The sequence below is a fragment of the Schistocerca americana genome, chromosome X (genome assembly GCF_021461395.2).
Source record: "Schistocerca americana isolate TAMUIC-IGC-003095 chromosome X, iqSchAmer2.1, whole genome shotgun sequence".
Lineage (NCBI taxonomy): Eukaryota > Metazoa > Arthropoda > Insecta > Orthoptera > Acrididae > Schistocerca > Schistocerca americana.
In genome coordinates, this window is record NC_060130.1 from 272,363,075 (window position 1) to 272,383,619 (window position 20,545).

Consider the following 20,545-nt stretch of genomic DNA (forward strand, 5'->3'; position numbering starts at 1 on the left):
ACATCCTCTTCCATTTCCATAATATTGTCCTCAAGTACATTGCCCTTGTATAAACCCTCTATATACTCCTTCCACCTTTCTGCCTTCCCTTCTTTGCTTAGAACTGGGTTGCCATCTGAGCTCTTGATATTAGTACAAGTGGTTCTCCTCTCTCCAAAGGTCTCTTTAATTTTCCTGTAGGCAGTATCAATCTTACCCCTAGTGAGACAAGCCTCTACATCCTTACATTTGCCCTCTAGCCATCCCTGCTTAGCCTTTTTGCACTTCCTGTCGATCTCATTTTTGAGACGTTTGTATTCCTTTTTGCCTGCTTCATTTACTGCATTTTTATATTTTCTCCTTTCATCAATTAAATTCAATATTTCTTCTGTTACCCAAGGATTTTTATTAGCCCTCGTCTTTTTACCTACTTGATCCTCTGCTGCTTTCACTACTTCATCCCTCAGAGCTACCCATTTTTCTTCTACTGTATTTCTTTTCCCCATTCCTGTCAATTGTTCCCTTATGCTCTCCCTGAAACTCTCTACAACCTCTCGTTCTTTCAGTTTATCCAGGTCCCATCTCCTTAAATTCTCACCTTTTTGCAGTTTCTTCAGTTTCAATCTGCAGTTCATAACCAAGAGATTGTGATCAGAATCCATATCTGCCCCTGGAAATGTCTTACAATTTAAAACCTGGTTCCTAAATCTCTGTCTTACCATTATATAATCTATCTGATACGTTTTAGTATCTCCAGGATTCTTCCAGGTATAAACCTTCTTTTATGATTCTTGAACCAAGTGTTAGCTATGATTAAGTTATGCTCTGTGCAAAATTCTACAAGGCGGCTTCCTCTTTCATTTCTTCCCCCCAATCCATATTCACCTACTATGTTTCGTTCTCTCCCTTTTCCTACTGATGAATTCCAGTCACCCATCACTATTAAATTTTCGTCTCCCTTCACTACCTGAATAATTTCTTTTATCTCGTCATACATTTCACCAATTTCTTCATCATCTGCAGAGCTAGTTGGCATATAAACTTGTACTACTGTAGTAGGCATGGGCTTTGTGTCTATCTTGGCCACAATAATGCGTTCACTATGCTGTTTGTAGTAGCTAACCCGCACTCCTATTTTTTTATTCATTATTAAACCTACTCCTGCATTACCTCTATTTGATTTTGTATTTATAACCCTGTAATCACCTGACCAAAAGTCTTGTTCCTCCTGCGACCGAACTTCACTAATTCCCACTATATCTAACTTTAACCTATCCATTTCCCTTTTTAAATTTTCTAACCTACCTGCCCGATTAAGGGATCTGACATTCCACGCTCCGATCCGTAGAACGCCAGTTTACTCTCGCCTGATAACGACGTCCTCTTGAGTAGTCCCCGCCCGGAGATCCGAATGGGGGACTATTTTACCTCCGGAATATTTTACCCAAGAGGACACCATCATCATTTAATCATACAGTAAAGCTGCATGTCCTCGGGAAAAATTACGGCTGTAGTTTCCCCTTGCTTTCAGCCGTATATATACACTCCTGGAAATGGAAAAAAGAACACATTGACACCGGTGTGTCAGACCCACCATACTTGCTCCGGACACTGCGAGAGGGCTGTACAAGCACTGATCACACGCACGGCACAGCGGACACACCAAGAACCGCGGTGTTGGCCGTCGAATGGCGCTAGCTGCGCAGCATTTGTGCACCGCCGCCGTCAGTGTCAGCCAGTTTGCCGTGGCATACGGAGCTCCACCGCAGTCTTTAACACTGGTAGCATGCCGCGACAGCGTGGACGTGAACCGTATGTGCAGTTGACGGACTTTGAGCAAGGGCGTATAGTGGGCATGCGGGAGGCCGGGTGGACGTACCGCCGAATTGCTCAACACGTGGGGCGTGAGGTCTCCACAGTACATCGATGTTGTCGCCAGTGGTCGGCGGAAGGTGCACGTGCCCGTCGACCTGGGACCGGACCGCAGCGACGCACGGATGCACGCCAAGACCGTAGGATCCTACGCAGTGCTGTAGGGGACCGCACCGCCACTTCCCAGCAAATTAGGGACACTGTTGCTCCTGGGGTATCGGCGAGGACCATTCGCAACCGTCTCCATGAAGCTGGGCTACGGTCCCGCACACCGTTAGGCCGTCTTCCGCTCATGCCCCAACATCGTGCAGCCCGCCTCCAGTGGTGTCGCGACAGGCGTGATTGGAGGGACGAATGGAGACGTGTCGTCTTCAGCGATGAGAGTCGCTTCTGCCTTGGTGCCAATGATGGTCGTATGCGTGTTTGGCGCCGTGCAGGTGAGCGCCACAATCAGGACTGCATACGACCGAGGCACACAGGGCCAACACCCGGCATCATCGTGTGGGGAGCGATCTCTTACACTGGCCGTACACCACTGGTGATCGTCGAGGGGACACTGAATAGTGCACGGTACATCCAAACCGTCATCGAACCCATCGTTCTACCATTCCTAGATCGGCAAGGGAACTTGCTGTTCCAACAGGACAATGCACGTCCGCATGTATACCGTGCCACCCAACGTGCTCTAGAAGGTGTAAGTCAACTACTCTGGCCAGAAAGATCTCCGGATCTGTCCCCCATTGAGCATGTTTGGGACTGGATGAAGCGTCGTCTCACGCGGTCTGCACGTCCAGCACGAACGCTGGTCCAACTGAGGCGCCAGGTGGAAATGGCATGGCAAGCCGTTCCACAGGACTACATCCAGCATCTCTACGATCGTCTCCATGGGAGAATAGCAGCCTGCATTGCTGCGAAAGGTGGATATACACTGTACTAGTGCCGACATTGTGCATGCTCTGTTGCCTGTGTCTATGTGCCTGTGGTTCTGTCAGTGTGATCATGTGATGTATCTGACCCCAGGAATGTGTCAATAAAGTTTCCCCTTCCTGGGACAATGAATTCATGGTGTTCTTATTTCAATTTCCAGGAGTGTATATATGCAAGGCGGTCATATATGGGGAGTTTCCTTTATCTGCTGCAGCTAATCCCATTTCCCATGTATCATCATATATCATAATTAGAGAAAAAAAGATCACAAAGAACTGATTGAAATGTAACCGTTGTATATACAGGCAGAAAAATTTGTAAAAATACTGTAATAATTATTGTTAACAAATTATGTTGTAAAACAAGTTAATAAACCACAAGTTAATTAGCTAAAACATTGTTATCATTTCCTAACCCTTTCCGTACAGAGAGAAAGTTACTGTTTATAACAAACCACATTCTCTCCCTATGGTGTCCAGCACTATAGTGAGATAACCCACTCAAGTTCTCTAGTTGTAAAAGCAGAGTAGGAGGAGGAGGTGGAACTTGACATCCACTGGTCCAGAGGGTGGCCTTCATTTTCCTGCCCATTGACAATGTGACCGGTTCCCAGAAGTCCTTGAATCAGTCTGAGGCAGTATATCAGGTGATGGGCAAAGGGCCAATCTCAAATGTATGAAACGCAGTTGCCTCATGTTTAACCTGATACCCCCCTTCACCGTCGCCCCCCCCCCCCCTCCGTCAAAGACAAATACATCCTGTTACTCAGTAATAACCAGTTCTTGGGGGGTAGAACTCACACTGCCTTAGGCTTAGGCGTGTGGTCAGGTCTTTGGCGGAGGGAAGGGCGAGGGTGGTCGTAAATCCGTGCTCTTATGCCCAAGTGAGTGGGTAGGACGAGGGTTCGCCTTGATGACTTTTAATATGGAAATGAAGTCCCACGCTTCTTGACAGAGCGTAGGAGAACGATGCGTACTAGGCAAGGTCCTAATGGAGGTGGTTTGCCGTTGCCTCCCTCCGACCGTAACGGGGATGAATGATGATGATGAAGACGATACAACAACACCCAGTCATCTCGGGGCAGGTGAAAATCCCTGACCCGCCGGGAATCGAAACTGGGACCCCGTGGTCGGGAAGCGAGAACACTACCGCGAGACCACGAGCTGTGGACACTTTCAATATAGTTAGCCCAAATGTGCAACACCAGCAGTGGCGTCTTCAGTGAGCTTGAAACTGGCGCCTTACATACACCGAGTAACTACTAATCAGAGACAGAGTTATCTTATTTGATCAGCGGAGGTGATATGATAAGTCCATTAGAATTATGTTTGTTCGTAAAGTGGAAGGTATTTTGTACGAGTCTCAACTGCATCTAACTCTATACATTCTGCAGAACGACCACGTTTGCTATTTGTCATGTCAAAGCGAACATTAAGATATAGTTTCCAATCAGTCGAACATGGTTTCGTGAAGCAGAGATTAGTATTGTTGATTTAGCTTTATTTTCTTCTAAAATAGTGGTGAGTCGCGTAAGACGTAACACCTCCCTTATTCCAGGGGCGATTGCACGTATCGGCATGCGGTTTTCGGCGAATCATGGCGAACTATGGGGCACATACGTTGGTACATGCACAATAATCACAACATTTATATTGACCGAGATAATGAGGCAAGTAAATGTTTTTTAAATGGGACGCTATACTTTTTTTACCATCATTCGAACGCTCTGGAAAAGACGCGTGTAGTGATGTAACGCATGTTGCTATTGTGATTCAAACTTTGCTTAAAAGAGGGCGGATGAGGATTTACCTACGTAGCATAGGCCGTGCATGGTGCATAGAGCACGGCAACTCGGCCTGCGGGTCGCGCGAGGCGTGTTTACAGTCTGCAGCCGCTTCCGACCGCCTCGACCTTCAATCGTACAATATTTCCCAGCGTCTTTTAAGCGAAGTTTGAATCACAATAGCAACATGCGTGACATCACTATACGTGTCTTTTCCAGAGCATTGGAATGATGGTAAAAAAGTAGAGCGTCCCATTTAAAAAACATGTACTTGCCTCATTATCTCGGTCAATATAAACGTTGTGATTATTGTGCATGTACCAAAGCATATACCCCATAGTCGGCTATGATTCGCCGAACACCACTTGTCGATACGTGCAATCGCCCCCGGAATAGTGGGTGTGTTACGTCTTACGCGACTCACCCTGTATATTGTTAATAGTTCTGTCACAGCATTTCTAGAAAAAAGAAAAAGATCTGAAAGTTGATTGTAGTTCTTCAATATCTTTCCTTTGATTTACCGTATTTGATGCGTTGTACCTCTGCAACTACATTTTGTACACCTACGAACAACTGGTAGATTACGTCATTTGAGCAACTTGACGGTGTTGCCATGGGCAGTCCTCTGTCCCCTCTGGTGGCAAACTTTTATATGGAAGACTTTGAGGAGAGGGCTCTCGATTCGGTGATGTTGAAACCAACAGTCTTCTGGCGGTACGTGGACGATACCTTTGTAGTGTGGCCTCACGGTGAAGAAGAGCTTTCACGGTTTTTACAACATCTGAATTCCATCCACACAAACATTCAGTTTATCATGGAAGTTGAAAAGGATGGTTGCCTACCATTTCTGGACGTCATGGTTAAACGCGGGGTGGATGGGTCATTGGGGCATTCGGTCTATCGAAAACCCACGCATACGAATCTGTACCTGCAGGCGTCAAGCTGTCATCACCCGTCACAAACTATGGGCGTCCTTCGAACGTTGGTGCATAGGGCACATGTCGTGTCTGATAAAGACAGCCTTGCAGACGAATTAGAGCACTTGAAATCGGTATTTCAACGTAATGGATATTCTGCACATCAGGTCAGTACCGCTTTAAGGAGGAAAAAACGTGACCACCAACAAGATCAAGAGGATAAGGAGGTGTTTAAGACCAGAGCATTTCTCCCATATGTCGGGAACATTTCATCGAAAGTAGGCAGAATTTTAAAGAAACATCGTGTGAAAGCAATCTTCTGGCCACCTACAAAGACTCGTGCTCTTCTGGGCTCAGCCAAGGATGACCTGGGATTACGGAAGGCTGGAATTTATAAAATACCTTGCGAGTATGGGAAAGCCTACATTGGTCAAACCACACGCTGCGTTGAACATGAGCGCCACACTCGCCTTTTACAGCCAAGTAAGTCGGCTATAGCCGAACATTGTATTTCCACAGGACATACTATGGATTATTCGGCCACGAAAATCTTGGCCCCATCGAGATCCTTCTGGGATTCAGTTGTGAAGGAATCCGTGGAAATACGTTTAGCGGATAATCTCATTAATCGTGATGGCGGCATTTTATCGAATAAGGCCTGGGACCCGTTGATTTCTTTAATTTCAACCAAAAGAAAACTTTTTATGGCTTCTGACACGTCGAGCGACAAGTAATTTTAATATTGAAATTTTATTGTTTTGGACACGTCTGCGTGCATGTTTTACTTTTTTCACGCATTCGATTGCGCTCCATAGATGCAGTAATATTGTAGAGGGCCTTGGAATAGACAGGTGGCGCGCATGCTACGGTAACTTGCGCATGCGCGCCTGCGGAACTTTTACGTATAAATAGAGCGACCTGCACTAGCAATCTCACCCCCACCCTCACCTACCTTGGCCTCACCATTGACCGTCACCTCACCTGGATCCCTCATCTCCGATCCATCCAATCCAAAGCCCACAACCGCCTCCGCCTCCTCAAACTCCTCTCTGGCCGGACATGGGGGTTGCACCCCTCCACCATCCTCCACACCTACAAATCCTTAATCCGTCCCATCCTCTGTTATGCCAGTCCTGCCTGGATATCTGCCCCCCCCAAATTCTATCAGTCCCTCCAGATCCTTGAGCGTCATGCACTCCGCCTCGCCTTCCGTATCCGCCTCCCGTCCCCCACGCGGATCCTCTATGATCTCATTCCTTTCCCCCATCTGCTCCTCTTCCTCGAACATATCCGCATCCTCTACACCACCCGCCGTCTTGAACCCCCTCACCCCCTGGTTGCTCCTCTCCTCTCCCATCCTTGCCCCCTGCCACGTCTTCACCGTTGTGTCCCCCCTACCCTCCATCTCTACACCCTCCATCTCCTTTCCCAAGGTGGCTTCCGTCAGCTCCCCCTCCCGGATGATGCCCTCTCTCCCTCCATTTATCCTTCCTATCAACTCTGATCCTCCCTCCCCCTCCTTTCCTCTGTCCTTTCCCTGGGCTCCCTCTTCCCCCCCCCCTTCCGTCCTGTTTCCTCCCCACTACGGCTCTCCCTACCTCCCTTCTCCCCCCCCAGTCCTTTTGTATTCCCCCCTCTACCTACCCCCCTCCCTGTCGCGTCTGCCCCCTACCCCTCTTATGGGTCCTCATCCTCCATCAGCTCCTTTCCCGGTTCCCCCCCACCTTCGCTTTTACTCTCCTTTCCCCCGTTTTGCTTTCCCATCTCCTGTCCAGTTTCCCCCCACCTGCTCTCGACTGTGGTGTCACCTTTGCCGACTTTTTCGTGCTGTGTTCTAGTGCCTATTCAGTGTTGTGTTGCGAACAGAAACCATGCTGTCGCTGGGTGTGAATTTTATATACTTTGCGAACAGAATCCAGACTGTCGCCGTGTTTTTTTAACTGTCTATTGTTTTCCCTGTCTGCTCCGTATGTATTTTTATTCGCTTCATCATCCCTCTGTTGCTTGTTTTAATTTCCCCATTTTCTTTTCACCTTGTTACTCACTAAGTCCCCGATTCTATCGCCTGTTTTTTATTATTATTTATTCTCCTGCTCTTTGTCAGAAAATCTGTAGGCTGCAGAGCGGCGTCCTAAGCTGCTGCCAGCCCGCCCCCTTTGGGGGGAATTGAAATTCAATAAAGAAAAAAAAAAAAAAAAAAAAAAACTAGCAATCTCCAGTGTCAAACACTCGCCTGAAGATGGCTGTAAGGTTGCAATCCCGAAATCTTGTGGAATATTCGATACGCCGGGAAAACTTCAAGAGTCACACTTTTTGGGCGTTTGTCTGATTACGGGTCCTTTCAGACAGACGAACTTGCAGGGGGGCGATGGACTGTGCGTACACCACATTTGGAGGACCGGGCTCTACAGGATATTGAGACGAACCATAGTACAATCGCTAGGAAGTGGCCCGCCAACATGGCGTAAGCCAAAGTACGAGTATGTGTATCCTTCATGACAACCGCTACAACTCCTATCATCTGCAACGAGTGCAACGATCATCAGCAGCGGATTTCCCTCTACGGGAAAGATTTTGTTGATGTTTTTTGCACCAGACCATCACAATTATGGGATTTCTATCATCAGTCCTCTCTACTGCCGAACTATTTTGCTGCTTACAGTACGCAGCGTCAGTCACATAGCCTGAAACGCACAAAGAACACACAGCACGTGGTCAGAGGAACTTTCATTCACCAGCGCCATCTACCATGACAAAGATGCCTTTCCGACCACATGTTCATAGGACGTTTTTCCGCCATTTCCGGTCGGGAATCCGTCCCTGCAGTTTGTCAGTTTTATTACTGTTCAGCCTGTATATGTCTGTGACATGCATTCGTATAATTATGGAAATTACAATTTTTGACAACTGGCATGTGAAGGCAGAAAATACAAAAGGTATAAGATTGCAAAGTAATCCAACATATCACGTCAAAGTAGACAATTTTACATGCAGGAAATACACTGCAAACCAAAATTATTCGGTTAAAACACTGTTGAAACTTTGTATATACATCTTATTCCGTAACTTTGTTTGTTCATTAAGTATGTTGTCTGGTTGTTTTGTCACATGAGTGGATATTTCAATTTCTTCTAGAATATTCAATAATATGCCTTTTTCTGCTTTGTGACGAATTGTAATGTTTCTGTCAGAAATTGCTGAAAAAGTTGGACTCCAGATCTCTATTCAATAGACAAAATATATGACGAACATCTGTGTTGCACCTGAATGGATGCTCACCAATCTGGAAAAAATCGGACGAGTGAAGAATTTCAGGTACCTCGGTGAAGTCATCCAGGAGAATGGATTAGAAGAAGAAGCAATTAATGCCAGGATGAGGAAATTAGACCAAGCATACCAACTGACAAAGAAACCTATAGCAAAAAGCCGATGAGTATAGGGGCCAAGTTCCGACATTATAACACAGATGTAAAACCTGGATATTAAGGAAATTCCTAGGTAATAGATGGGTTGATGGACAATGGCGAATGAGAGCAAATGAGGACTTGTACAGCAAGACAGAACCTATCACAGTATCCATTAAGAAGAGACGATTGTTATTTCACGGTCATCTCATGAGGATGGACGATGACAGACTAACTAAAAGAATATGGTGTTTCATCCAATCTAAGAAAACAAGGTCAATATGTTTCGAAGAATGTGAAAAAGATCTTAGGCAGATTGGTATCTCAGAAAAAGAAATTCCTGACTGGAACAAATTTAGAAGATTGGTGAACAACATCCAAGGTTTTAAAATGGCATCAATGTCCAAAAGACGGAGAGGACCATTATCCGAAGAGTATAAACAGGCACTTCTTGGAGGGCTCAGGAGATACTGGCAGGAAGTCAAAGCTGGAACAAGAACAAGACCTAGACACTAAAATGAATTTGGTTGTTACCACGCAGTCCATAGAGGCTCAACTCGATAATAAAAAAAATGTTTCTGTTACTGTCATCGACAGAATGCTTGTTTTGTCTTAAATGAGCACTGAATGGTGAGGGATTGGCTTTACTAACATTATTATGTTCCCTAAATCTCGTTTCCAAGTTTCTCACTGTTTGCCCAACATAAGATTCATCACAGTCACTACGTGTTACTTTATACCCCTGACATGTTATGTATTTGACTGATATCGATATTGTGTATAAGACGTGATCGTACATTGTTCTCTGTGCTGAGGCCGATTTGCTGCCCAGTTCTTCGATACAAATAACATGTTTACCGGAGATCTGACTCCAGAGTGGTAAGGTCATAAACTTACCTTTTTCTGCTTGCTTGCTCTTTTCTAAAGTAATCTGATTTCTACTCTTACTATGGTCTTTATGTTTTTTATATAATTTCATAACTAGTTCTGGGTGTAACGAAACTGTTGTTACGTGGGGAGACAGTGAAAGTTTGCTGGAGCGAAAATTTTCAACATCGAAGAGAGGTTATTTGATTTAAACAAAAAACCTCAAAATTTGTTGTTATTCTTGTGTTCCATAAACATCAAGAAACGTGTGATCATGGGGGTGTTTCTTACTGATCACATTGGCCTCCACCACTCAAAGAACTACTTTGACACAAATCCAAATGTTTACTGCTAGAATAGTTTCCAAAACATTGCATTTTAGTAATCAGTTCTGCAGTGACACTTATATAGTTCAGTTGATTTCTTATACGTATCTTACTTCGGTGTAACTCGGAGTAATCTGCTTCCTGCTGCTTCTTCTGAAGTAGTCATTGCCTCGGTCCATTTCATCTGCTAACTGGATCAAGTTACGTGAATTCCATGAAATAATCCAGGTATCAAGTCGTTTTATAGTGGTTTATTTATGACAGGCTGCACCATTTATTAAATTAACAATTAAAAGTTTAACATTTTTATGAGTAACTATCCACAAAACCTTGCTTATTTTATGCTGAAACTGGCGTACACAATAAAAGAGACTTTTACATAGGATGTACATCATATTATATAAAATACTGAAAGATAACAATGCTAACCTAAATTTTCTTAATTATGGCTTCATTTGTAAATGCAAAATATTGCGAACATATATTGTACAAGCATGACCTACTAGTAAACAAATGGAATAATAAATTTTATGAGATTTAATGCATTACGCGAAATCACTTATTAGATACCATTGGAATTACGGAACTTTCAAAACAGGAATGTAAAACAAAAGGGTTGTTTTATTTCATGGGTCATAGCCAGTGCATGTAATTCAGCATTAATACTCGTCTCGTTTAAAGGGTACTTGACTAACCTGTTAATCGCTGAGAGGAAATATGCTGCCATGTTACCATGTGAGACTTTTCAGAGGTGCATTCGGCCCTGACTTCATTCTTATGGATGACAGTGCCCGACCTCATCGAACAGCGCAGAAGTAGGAGTAGGAGGAGGATGAGCTCTTGGAACGATAGGATATTCGACTACCGGACTGGCCTGCCCATTCCCCCGAGTTAAATGGCATCAAGCACGTGAGGGATGCGTTGGGGAGACATGTTGCAGCACGTCCACACGCACCTCTACATCTACATCTACATCTACATCTTCATCTACATTGTTACTCTGCAATTCACACTTAAGCGCCTGGCAGAGGGTTCATCGAAACATTTTCATACTACTTCTCTACCATTCCACTCCCGAAAGGCGCGTGGGAAAAAGGAACACCTATATCTTTCCGTTCGAGCTCTGATTTCTCTTATTTTATTATGATGATCTTATCTCCCTACGTAGGTGGGTGTCAACAAAATATTTTCGTATTCTGGAGAGAAATTTGGTGATTGAAATTTCGTAAATAGGTCTCGCCGCAAAGAAAACCGCCTTTGTTTCAGTGTTTCCCCATCAAATTATAATCCCTTTACTTTCATGCAGACTTTCATTATCTTTTAAATGCTGAACGGAGGTCAGTTCCTATGAATGCGCGGCAAATAGATTCGCCTCCAGCACGTAATAACCTGGCTCGGATGTCCTGGGTTCGACTGTTGCGAACTCGCGTATCGAATCAGTGACACTCTCACCCCTATTGCGCGACAACACGAAACGAGCTGCCCTTCATTACACTTTTTCGATGTCCTCCATCAATCCTACCTGGTAAGGATTCCATACCGCGCAGCAATATTCCAGCAGAGGACGGACAAGTGTAATGTAGGCTGTCTCTTTAGTGAGTTTGTCGCATCTTCTAAGTGTTCTGCCAACAAAGCGCAGTCTTTGATTCGCCTTCCCCATAATATTATCTATATGGTCTTTCCGATTTAAGTTGCTTGTAATCGTAATTCCGCCCGCCAGGTTGGCCGTGCGGTCTAACGCACGGCTTTCCAGGCGGGAAGGAGCGTCTGGTCCTCGGCACGAATCCGCCCGGCGGATTTGTGTCGAGGTCCGGTGAACCGGCCAGTCTGTGGATGGTTTTTAGGCGGTTTTCCATCTACCTCGGCGAATGCGGGCTGGTTCCCCTTATTCCGCCTCAGTTACACAATGTTGGCGATTGCTGCGCAAACAAGTTCTACACGTACGCGTACACCACCATTACTCTACCACGCAAACATAGGGGTTACACTCGTCTGGTGTGAGGTATTCCCTGGGGGGTCCACCGGGGGCCGAACCGCACAATAACCCTGGGTTCGGTGTGGGGCGGCGGAGGGGTGAAGCGGACTGCGGTAGTCGTCGTGTGGTTGTGGACCACTGCGGCTGCGGCGGGGACAGAGTCTCTCCGTCATTTCTAGGTCCTCGGTTAACATACAATACAGTACAATTGTAATTCCTAGGTATTTAGTCGAATTGACAGCCCTTAGATTTGTGCGATTTATCGTACACCCAAAATTTATCGGATTTCTTTTAGTACCCATGTGGATGATCTCGCACTTTTCTTTGTTTAGTGTCAATTGCCACTTTTAGCACCATACAGAAATTCTCTCTAGATCATTTTGTAATTGGAATTGATAGTCTGATGATTTTACTAGACGGTAAATTACAGCGTCACCTGCAAACAATCTAAAGGGGGTGCTCAGGCTATCACCTGGATCATTTATGTAAACCAGGAACAGCAGAGGGCCTCTTACACTACCTTGCGGAACGCCAGATATCACTTCAACTCGATGATTTACCGTTTATCACTACGAACTGTGACCTCTCTGAGAAGAAATCACGAATCCAGTCACACAACTGAGACGATTATCCATATGCACGCAATTTGATTAATAGTCGCTTGTGAGGAATGGTATCAAAAGCCTTCTGGAAATCTAGGAATATGGAATCGATCTGAGATCCCTTGTCTACAGCACTCATTACTTCATGGAAATAAAGAGCTAGCTGTGTTGCACAAGAACGATATTTTCTGAATCCGTGTTGGTTACGTATCAATAAGTAATTTTCTTCAAGGCGATCCATAATGTTCGAGTACAGTATATGCTCCAAAATCCTACTGCAAATTGAGATCAGTGATATTGGTCTGTAATTCAATGGGTTACTCCTATTTCCTTTCTTGAATATTGGTGTGACCTGTGCTATTTTCCAGTCTTTAGGAACAGACCATTGGTCAAGTGAGCGCTTGTGTATGATTGCTAAGAAAGACGCTATTGCATCTTCATACTCTGAAAGGAACCTGATTGGTATACCATCTGGACCGGAAGATCACCGAGCAGTTGTGAACCGCGCTGGTGGAGGAATAGAATGCTCTACCACAAGAACTCCTTAGCAAACTTGTGGGTCGCACGGCAGCACTTTGCAGAGCATTTACTGCTGGCCGTGGTGATCACAAACCCTATTAAGATCCATGACCCTCCTTTTGTAATTTGCAGGGGAGCATTATAAATCGCGGTGACTGCAGTGTAGCTATTGTCTTCAAACAAAAGTGTCAGTGCTGTTCGTATCATTGTGTATTTCTAACAGTTATTTTCCGTACTACGCGGTAGCAGTTCTTTCAACGAGTGGCCCAAGTTTCACCGAGCTATGCTACTTTTCAATGACACAACTTCACGTGAAAGTCACTTTCGTCGTCAAGTTTCCCACACCGACGTATTTACAATAATGCTCACGAGGGTTGATTGTTGTTAATGAGCCGGCCGGGGTGGCCGAGCGGTTCTAGGCGCTACAGTCTGCAACCGCGCGACCGCTACGGTCGCAGGTTCGAATCCTGGCTCGGGCATGGATGTGTGTGACGTCCTTAGGTTAGTTAAGTTTAAGTGATTCTAAGTCTAGGGGACTGATGACCTCTGAAGTGAAGTCCCATAGTCGTCAGAGCCATTTGAACCATTTTTGTTGTTGTTAATTAACATAACAGTAGCTGTTGAAAATGGCCACAGCTGACGTTGGTATAGCTCTGTGATCGGTTTATCAAACTGAGGAACACACGTGGCAGCTATGTCTGAGGGTAGCAACAATAGTGTCTTCAATGTTCTGCTGTAGCTCATTCAGTATGTGACGATTATTTGGGACCACCTGATTCTTCAGTTTCCTACACAGGTAAAAATCACAGGAAGGGAGATCATGTGGTCGAGGTAGCTCTAAGATTTCACTGCCTCTGCTGACTGTCATCACCTCACCGAACACTTCTCGCTCTCGTGACAAGTTTGTCAAGGAGGTGTGTGCTATTGTTTCGTCTTCCTGAAAATATCCATACAGTCGTTCATCTTTTGTATGTTGATCCACATATCGATTAAACAGTTTTTGTCGTACCGGTTAGCATTCACAGTTTGGTGAAAGAATCGTTTTACGCTGTGGATACCAGACATTGCATACCTAACAGAAACGTTGACATTACTCACCGGCTTCTCGAAGTATTGATCGGGATGCATAATGGCGCATGTTCTGTGAGTTCACATGCCCTGACAGTCTCATCTGAAGAAATGAAGAACTGGAGATCCAAAAGTCCTGATCATCTTCACTCAGAGACCACTGGCAGAACTCAATAGGCGATAGTTCTGTTGTGTCCTAAAACAGGATAGGGGGAAGGCAGGGGGTTACAGAACAGTCTGCCATTTCCAAGCGGTTAGGAGCAAATGCAGAAAGACAAACTTTCAGCGAAATCAGCGCCAAACACTGTCACAGGGCACCTAAGAGAGGCACGGATTTTGAGACTCGATAGGTTGCTTGCTGCAGGGGACTCACGGATCTCAGAGGTCTGATTAACACTATTTATTAGCCGGCATACTAACTACTACACTAAAGACTAATTCTAAACACTGAAAAAAAAGGAGGCGTCTGGTTGGTACTGTACCTCCAGAAAACCTCTGGCCCAACCATATTCAGAGTCCAGTCTTTCTCTTACTCGGTAGATAGGGATGTTTCTGGTCTTGGCATTAACAGCATTAACGGGTGGTAGCATCAGCGATCATGTGAAAGCTAAACGTCACTCTCCCTCCACTTATGGGCAGCAACTACAATGTTTTACGTCACTTGGCCCCTCCCAGAGAACTTTCGTGAGTGGGGACCTCTGTTGCGGCACTCTAACCTGTATAAACCCACTGACGTTGCGGTTCTCAGGGGCAAGTATCAGCTTATTGCGTCTGCTAAGGTATGCCTTTTTGTGACCATCTTCTCCTGTAATACCTTGCAACAGCGTCTAGGTGGCGGACGCAGTTAGTTAACTCTCTGAAGTAAAACTTTTCCCCTGAGATAGCTGCTCAGAGCCTCAGCAATTCGCAGGGCTCTAGCGTTACCGTTGACCTCCGGTAACCTAAATGCTAACACATTTGCTTGTTCTCTGCATAGTGCCTCTGCTCTCCTATCTTGGAGTGCCCTTGTTGGCTTCCAATACCTTTAAGCTTAACAATGTGCAACTCATTACATCGTCAATATACACACATCAAAAAAAGTTCTGCATCACCCAGGCTCCCAGAGCTCCTGAAGATAGACGTTGACTGTGGATATTGTATCACAGACACAGTCCCTTTGACTGTTCAGAGATGTCACTAAACCCGCCCAAAGATGTAAATAATCATGCATGAGCAGCGCCTATCAGATGGAGGGGGTCCGACAGCCGATCAGTTCCAGTCATTCCACCAGGAAGGAGGCACACAGCTCGTGTTATCTGTAGTTCAACCATGCCTAGACGGTCAATACCGCGGTTCGATCGCTTCCGCATTCTTACTTTGTGCCAGGAAGGGCTCTCAACAATGGAAGTGTCCAGGTGTCACGGAGTGAACCAAAGCGATGTTCTTCGGACATGGGGGAGATACAGAGAGACAGGAACTGTCGATGACATGCCTCGCTCAGGCCGCCCAAGGGCTATTACTGTAGTGGATGACCGCTACCTACGAGTTATGGCTCGGAGGAACCCTGACAGCAACGCCACAGTGTTGAATAATGGTTTTCGTGCAGCCACAGGACGTCGTGTTACAACTCAAACTGTGCGCAATAGACTGCATGATGCGCAACTTCACTCCCGACGTCCATGGCGAGGGCCATCTTTGCAACCACTGCACCATGTAGCGCGGTACAGATGGGCCCAACAACATGCCGAATGGACCGCTCAGGATTGGCATCACGTTCTCTTCACCGATGAGTGTCGCATATGTCTTCAAGCAGACAATCGTCGGAGACGTGTTTGGAGGGCACCGAGTCAGGCTGTACGCCTTAGACACACTGCCCAGCGAGTGCAGCAAGGTGGAGGTTCCCTGCAGTTTTGGGGTGGCATTATGTTGGGCCGACATATGCCACTGGTGGTCATAGAAGGCGTCGTAACGGTTGTACGATACGTGAATGCCACCCTCTGACGGATATTGCAACCATATCGGCAGCGTACTGGCGAGGCATTCATCTTCATGGACGATAATTCGCGCCCCCATCGTGCACATCATGGGAAAGACTGCCTTCAGGATAACGACATCGCTCTACTACAGTGGCTAGCATGTTCTCCAGACATGAACCCTATCGAACATGCCTCGGATAGATTGAAAAGCCGGCCGGAGTGGCCGAGCAGTTCTAGGTGCTATAGTCTGGAACAGCGCGACTGCTAAGGTCACAGGTTCGAATCCTGCCTCGGGCATGGATGTGTGTGATGTCCTTAGGTCAGTTAGGTTTAAGTAGTTCTAAGTTCTAGGGGGCTGATGACCTCAGAAGTTAAGCCCCATAGTGCTCAGATCCATTTGAACCATTTTTAGATTGAAAAGAGCTGTTTGTGGACGACGTGATCCCCCGACCACTCGGAGGGATCTACGCCGAATCACCGTTGAGGAGTGGGACAATCTGGACCAACAATGCATCGATGAACTTGTGGATAGCATGCCACGACGAATACAGCCATGCATCAGTGCAAGAGGGCATGCTACTGGGTATTAGTGGTAGCGGTGTGTACAGCAATCTGGACCACCATTTCTGAAGGTCTCGCTGTATGACGGTACAACATGCAATGTGTGGTTTTCATGAGCAACAAAAAGGGCGGAAATGATGTTTATGTTGATCTCTATTCCAATTTTCTGTAGAGGTTCCGTAACTCTTGGAACCGAGGCGATGCAAAACTTGTTTTGATGTGTCTATGACATTTCAACGGGACGAATGATGTACAAAGTGATGGGCTGTTCTCCAGTTTATTAATATAGACCAAGTCGGCGTCAGTCTTACAAAAATTTTTTGGACCACGTTTATTTTTCACACTCTGTACGTGTAAGCAAGTTTATGGCTGACACTGACTGGTACGATGTAACCGTGTGTTGTGTTGCAGCGCAAGCCGCGTCGTCGAGGTGCCGGAGGCGAACCCGTCGCCTACGATGCCACCGGAAACGAGCCTCTCGCTGCGCGACATCCTGCCTCTCAACCCCAAGCACTACGACAAGAACCGTGCTCCCAAGGTGCAGGGACAGCCCACAATCGTCTACTTCCACGTCACCGTCCTGTCGCTAGATTCCATCAACGAGGAGTCAATGGTTCGTACAAACTTCAGTTCCTGGAAAAAAACATAAAAGACCGCTGCTGAACACGTAATATGTACTTCATAACACTATGAGGACAGGAAGATAATTTCCAGGGATGGCAGTCTGTTTTCTTGGGTATCAAGAAAAAAAAAGGTAATTTTTCTATGCAGTCCCCATTCCTGTTTTCATAAAATCTTAACCGAACACAACGTATTTTCAGTCTACGAGTACATACTGTTTTATATTTGGGAATTGGTGAAACTAAATCACAGGGTGCAAAATCTGACAAATAGGATGTATGTTCCAACTATTCGTACTTCGCATCCCACAGATTTCTCACTGACAAGGCACGTTGTTTGGCTGGTGCCTTGTCCTAATAAAATATTATATTTTTTTCTTATCAGTTGGAGTATCTTTCCAAATATTTCTTCAAGCATTTGATTCAGTACCGTTCCGCAGTATTCGCAAGTTACTACGTTACATCTACATCTACGTAGATACTCCACAAGCCACAGTACGGTGCGTCATTTCCATTTCCGTTCCACTCGCAAATAGAGTGAGAGACAAACGACTATCTATATGCCTCCGTATGAGCCCTCATTTCTCGTAGCTTATCTTCGCGGTCCTTTTGCGCAATGTATGTTAGCGGCAGTAGAATCGTTCGACAGCCAGCTTAAAGTGCGGGTCTCGAAATTTCGGCGATAGTGTTTCTCGAAAAGAACATCGCTTTCCCTCCAGAGATTCCTATTTGAGTTCCCGAAGCATCTCTGTAACACTTACGTGTTGTTCGAACCTACCGGTAATAAATCTAGCAGCCCGCCTCTGAATTGCTTCGACGTCTTCCTTCAGTCCGACCCCTTGAGGATCCCAAACACTCTAACAATACTCAAGAACAGGTCGCACCAGCGTCCTATATGCGGTCTCCTTTACAGGTCAAATATCCTTTTCTAGAATTCTCCCAATAAACCGAAGTCGACCACTCGCCTTCCCTGCCACAGTTCTCACATGCTCGTTCCACCTCCTATCGCTTTGCAACGTTACGCCCAGATATTTAAACGACTTGACTGCGTCAGTCAGGACACTAGTAATACTGTATCCGAATATTACAGGTTTGTTCTTCCTACACATCCGCATTAACTTACATTTTTTCTACATTTAGGGCTAGCTGCCATTCATCGCACCAACTGTCAATTTTGTCTAAGTCGTCTTGTATCTTCCTATAGTTATTCAACTTCGACACCATACCGAACACCATGGCATCACTCTTTATTGTTACATCAAGCTGGAGGAGACCCAGGTGCATGCCCAAGTCAAGTGAACACAACCTAGTATCCACCTATGGCGTCTTCACACCACAGCAAACAAGCGCAGATTGCTGCCCACCCTATCCGTCTAATCATTTATATATAGAGAGAACAATAGCGATCCTATCACAATTTCCTGGGGCTCTCCTGACGATACCCTTGTCTCCGATGAGCTCTCACCGTCGAGGACAACATTCTGGGTTCTTTTATTTAAGAAGTCTTCGTGCCACTCACATATCTATAAACTTATTCCATATGCTCGTACCTTCGTTAACAGCTCTCAATGGGACACCGTGTCAAATACTTTCCGGAGATCAAGAAATATCGAATTTGCCTGTTGCCCTTCATCCATAGTTCGCAGTGTATCATGTGAAAAAAAGGGCAAGCCGAGCTTCTCAAGAGCGATGGTTTCTAAAACCATGCTGATTCGTAGACATAAGCTTCTCAGTATTAAAAAAGTTTATTACATTCGAACTGAGAATATGTTCAAAGATTCCGCAGCAAACAGAAGTTATGGATATTGGTCTGTAATTTTGCGAGTCAGTTCTTTCACCTTTCCTCTATACTGGAGTTACCTGCGCTTTTTTCCAGTCACTTTGGACTTTGTGCTGGGTTACGGTAAGGACGAATGCGGTAGAGTACTCTTTGTAAAAACGAACTGCGGTTCCATCCGGACCTGGAGATTTATTTGCTTTGAAATCTTTCAGTTGTTTCTCGACGACAAGTATGCTTATTACTGTATTATCCGTATGGGAGTCTGTCCGATCATCAAATGACGGTATGTTTCTACGATTCTCCTGTGTGAACGATTTATTGAACGCGAAATTTAAAACTTCGGCTTTCGTTTTACTGTCTTCAACTTCCACACCAGACTGGTCAACAAGGGACTGAATGGAAGCCTTAGACCCGCTTAGCGATTTTACGTAAGACCAAAATTTTCTCGGGTTCTGTGCCAGATCTTTTGCTAAGGTGTGACGATGCTAGTTTTTGTATGCTTACGCATAGATCTTTTCACAGACGCACGAATCTCTACTAACCTTCGCTTGTCGTCATTTGTATGTTGTCTTTTGAACCGAGAGTGCAACAGCCTCTACTTCCTCAGCATCCTCCGACTTCCGTTATTAAACCATGGTGGGTCTTTCCCTTCCTTTATCCGCTTACTAAGCACATAACTCTCGAGACTATGCTTTGCAATCCACTCAAACTTTGCCCATAATTACTCTACATCCATCTTACTGGAACTAAGTGAGGCCAGTTCACTGTTTCAGTGAGATGCTAATAACTGCTTACCTACTCTGTCTAGCAGAAACACTCTCCTAGTCTTCTTGACCAATTTTTAAGTTTCCTAATCATAGTTACTATAATGACATCATGATCGCTACTCCCCCTTTCTATACTGACATTGTCAATAAGTCCGACCTATTTGCAGCTACAAGATCTAACATATTTCCATTTCGCATGTGCTGCCGAGGTAGCTGCTCAAGACAATTTTCAGAAAACGTGTTCAAAAGTATTTCGCATGATTGTCTGTCTGTAACTCTCCCCCTCCAGCCCACCCCCCTACAATGAATCCGTAGAATCTCACTCTATACTCTAGACGTTAAACTAGTCCCCAAATAGTAATACATGATCTGAGTATTTACACTATTGACCGTAGACTTTCTTTTACTGACTCTAGAATTGTTGCAGCACAATCGAGTGGCCGGTAAAAACATCCAATAATTAACTTGATTTCACCTACACTCGTTATACGCGACCAGATGACTTCATTGTCACACTCAACTTCGTCCTCAGTGGAGACAATGTTTTTGTCAACGGCAATGAACACTCCCCTTCTTATGGCCTCTAATCTGTCTTTCCGATATACATTCCACGACTCGCTAAA

The 20,545-nt window shown here is 45.3% G+C and overlaps 1 protein-coding gene across 1 annotated transcript in view; it reads left to right on the forward strand.

The window, feature by feature from the left end:
* The window catches only part of LOC124555736 (glycine receptor subunit alpha-2-like), a 424,315-nt gene that overhangs the window by 298,874 nt on the left and 104,896 nt on the right, over positions 1–20,545 (forward strand). Inside the window, exon 3 of the mRNA XM_047129759.1 lies at positions 17,167–17,368. Coding sequence (XP_046985715.1) covers positions 17,167–17,368 — 202 coding nt within the window. The remainder of the gene's footprint in view (positions 1–17,166; positions 17,369–20,545) is intronic.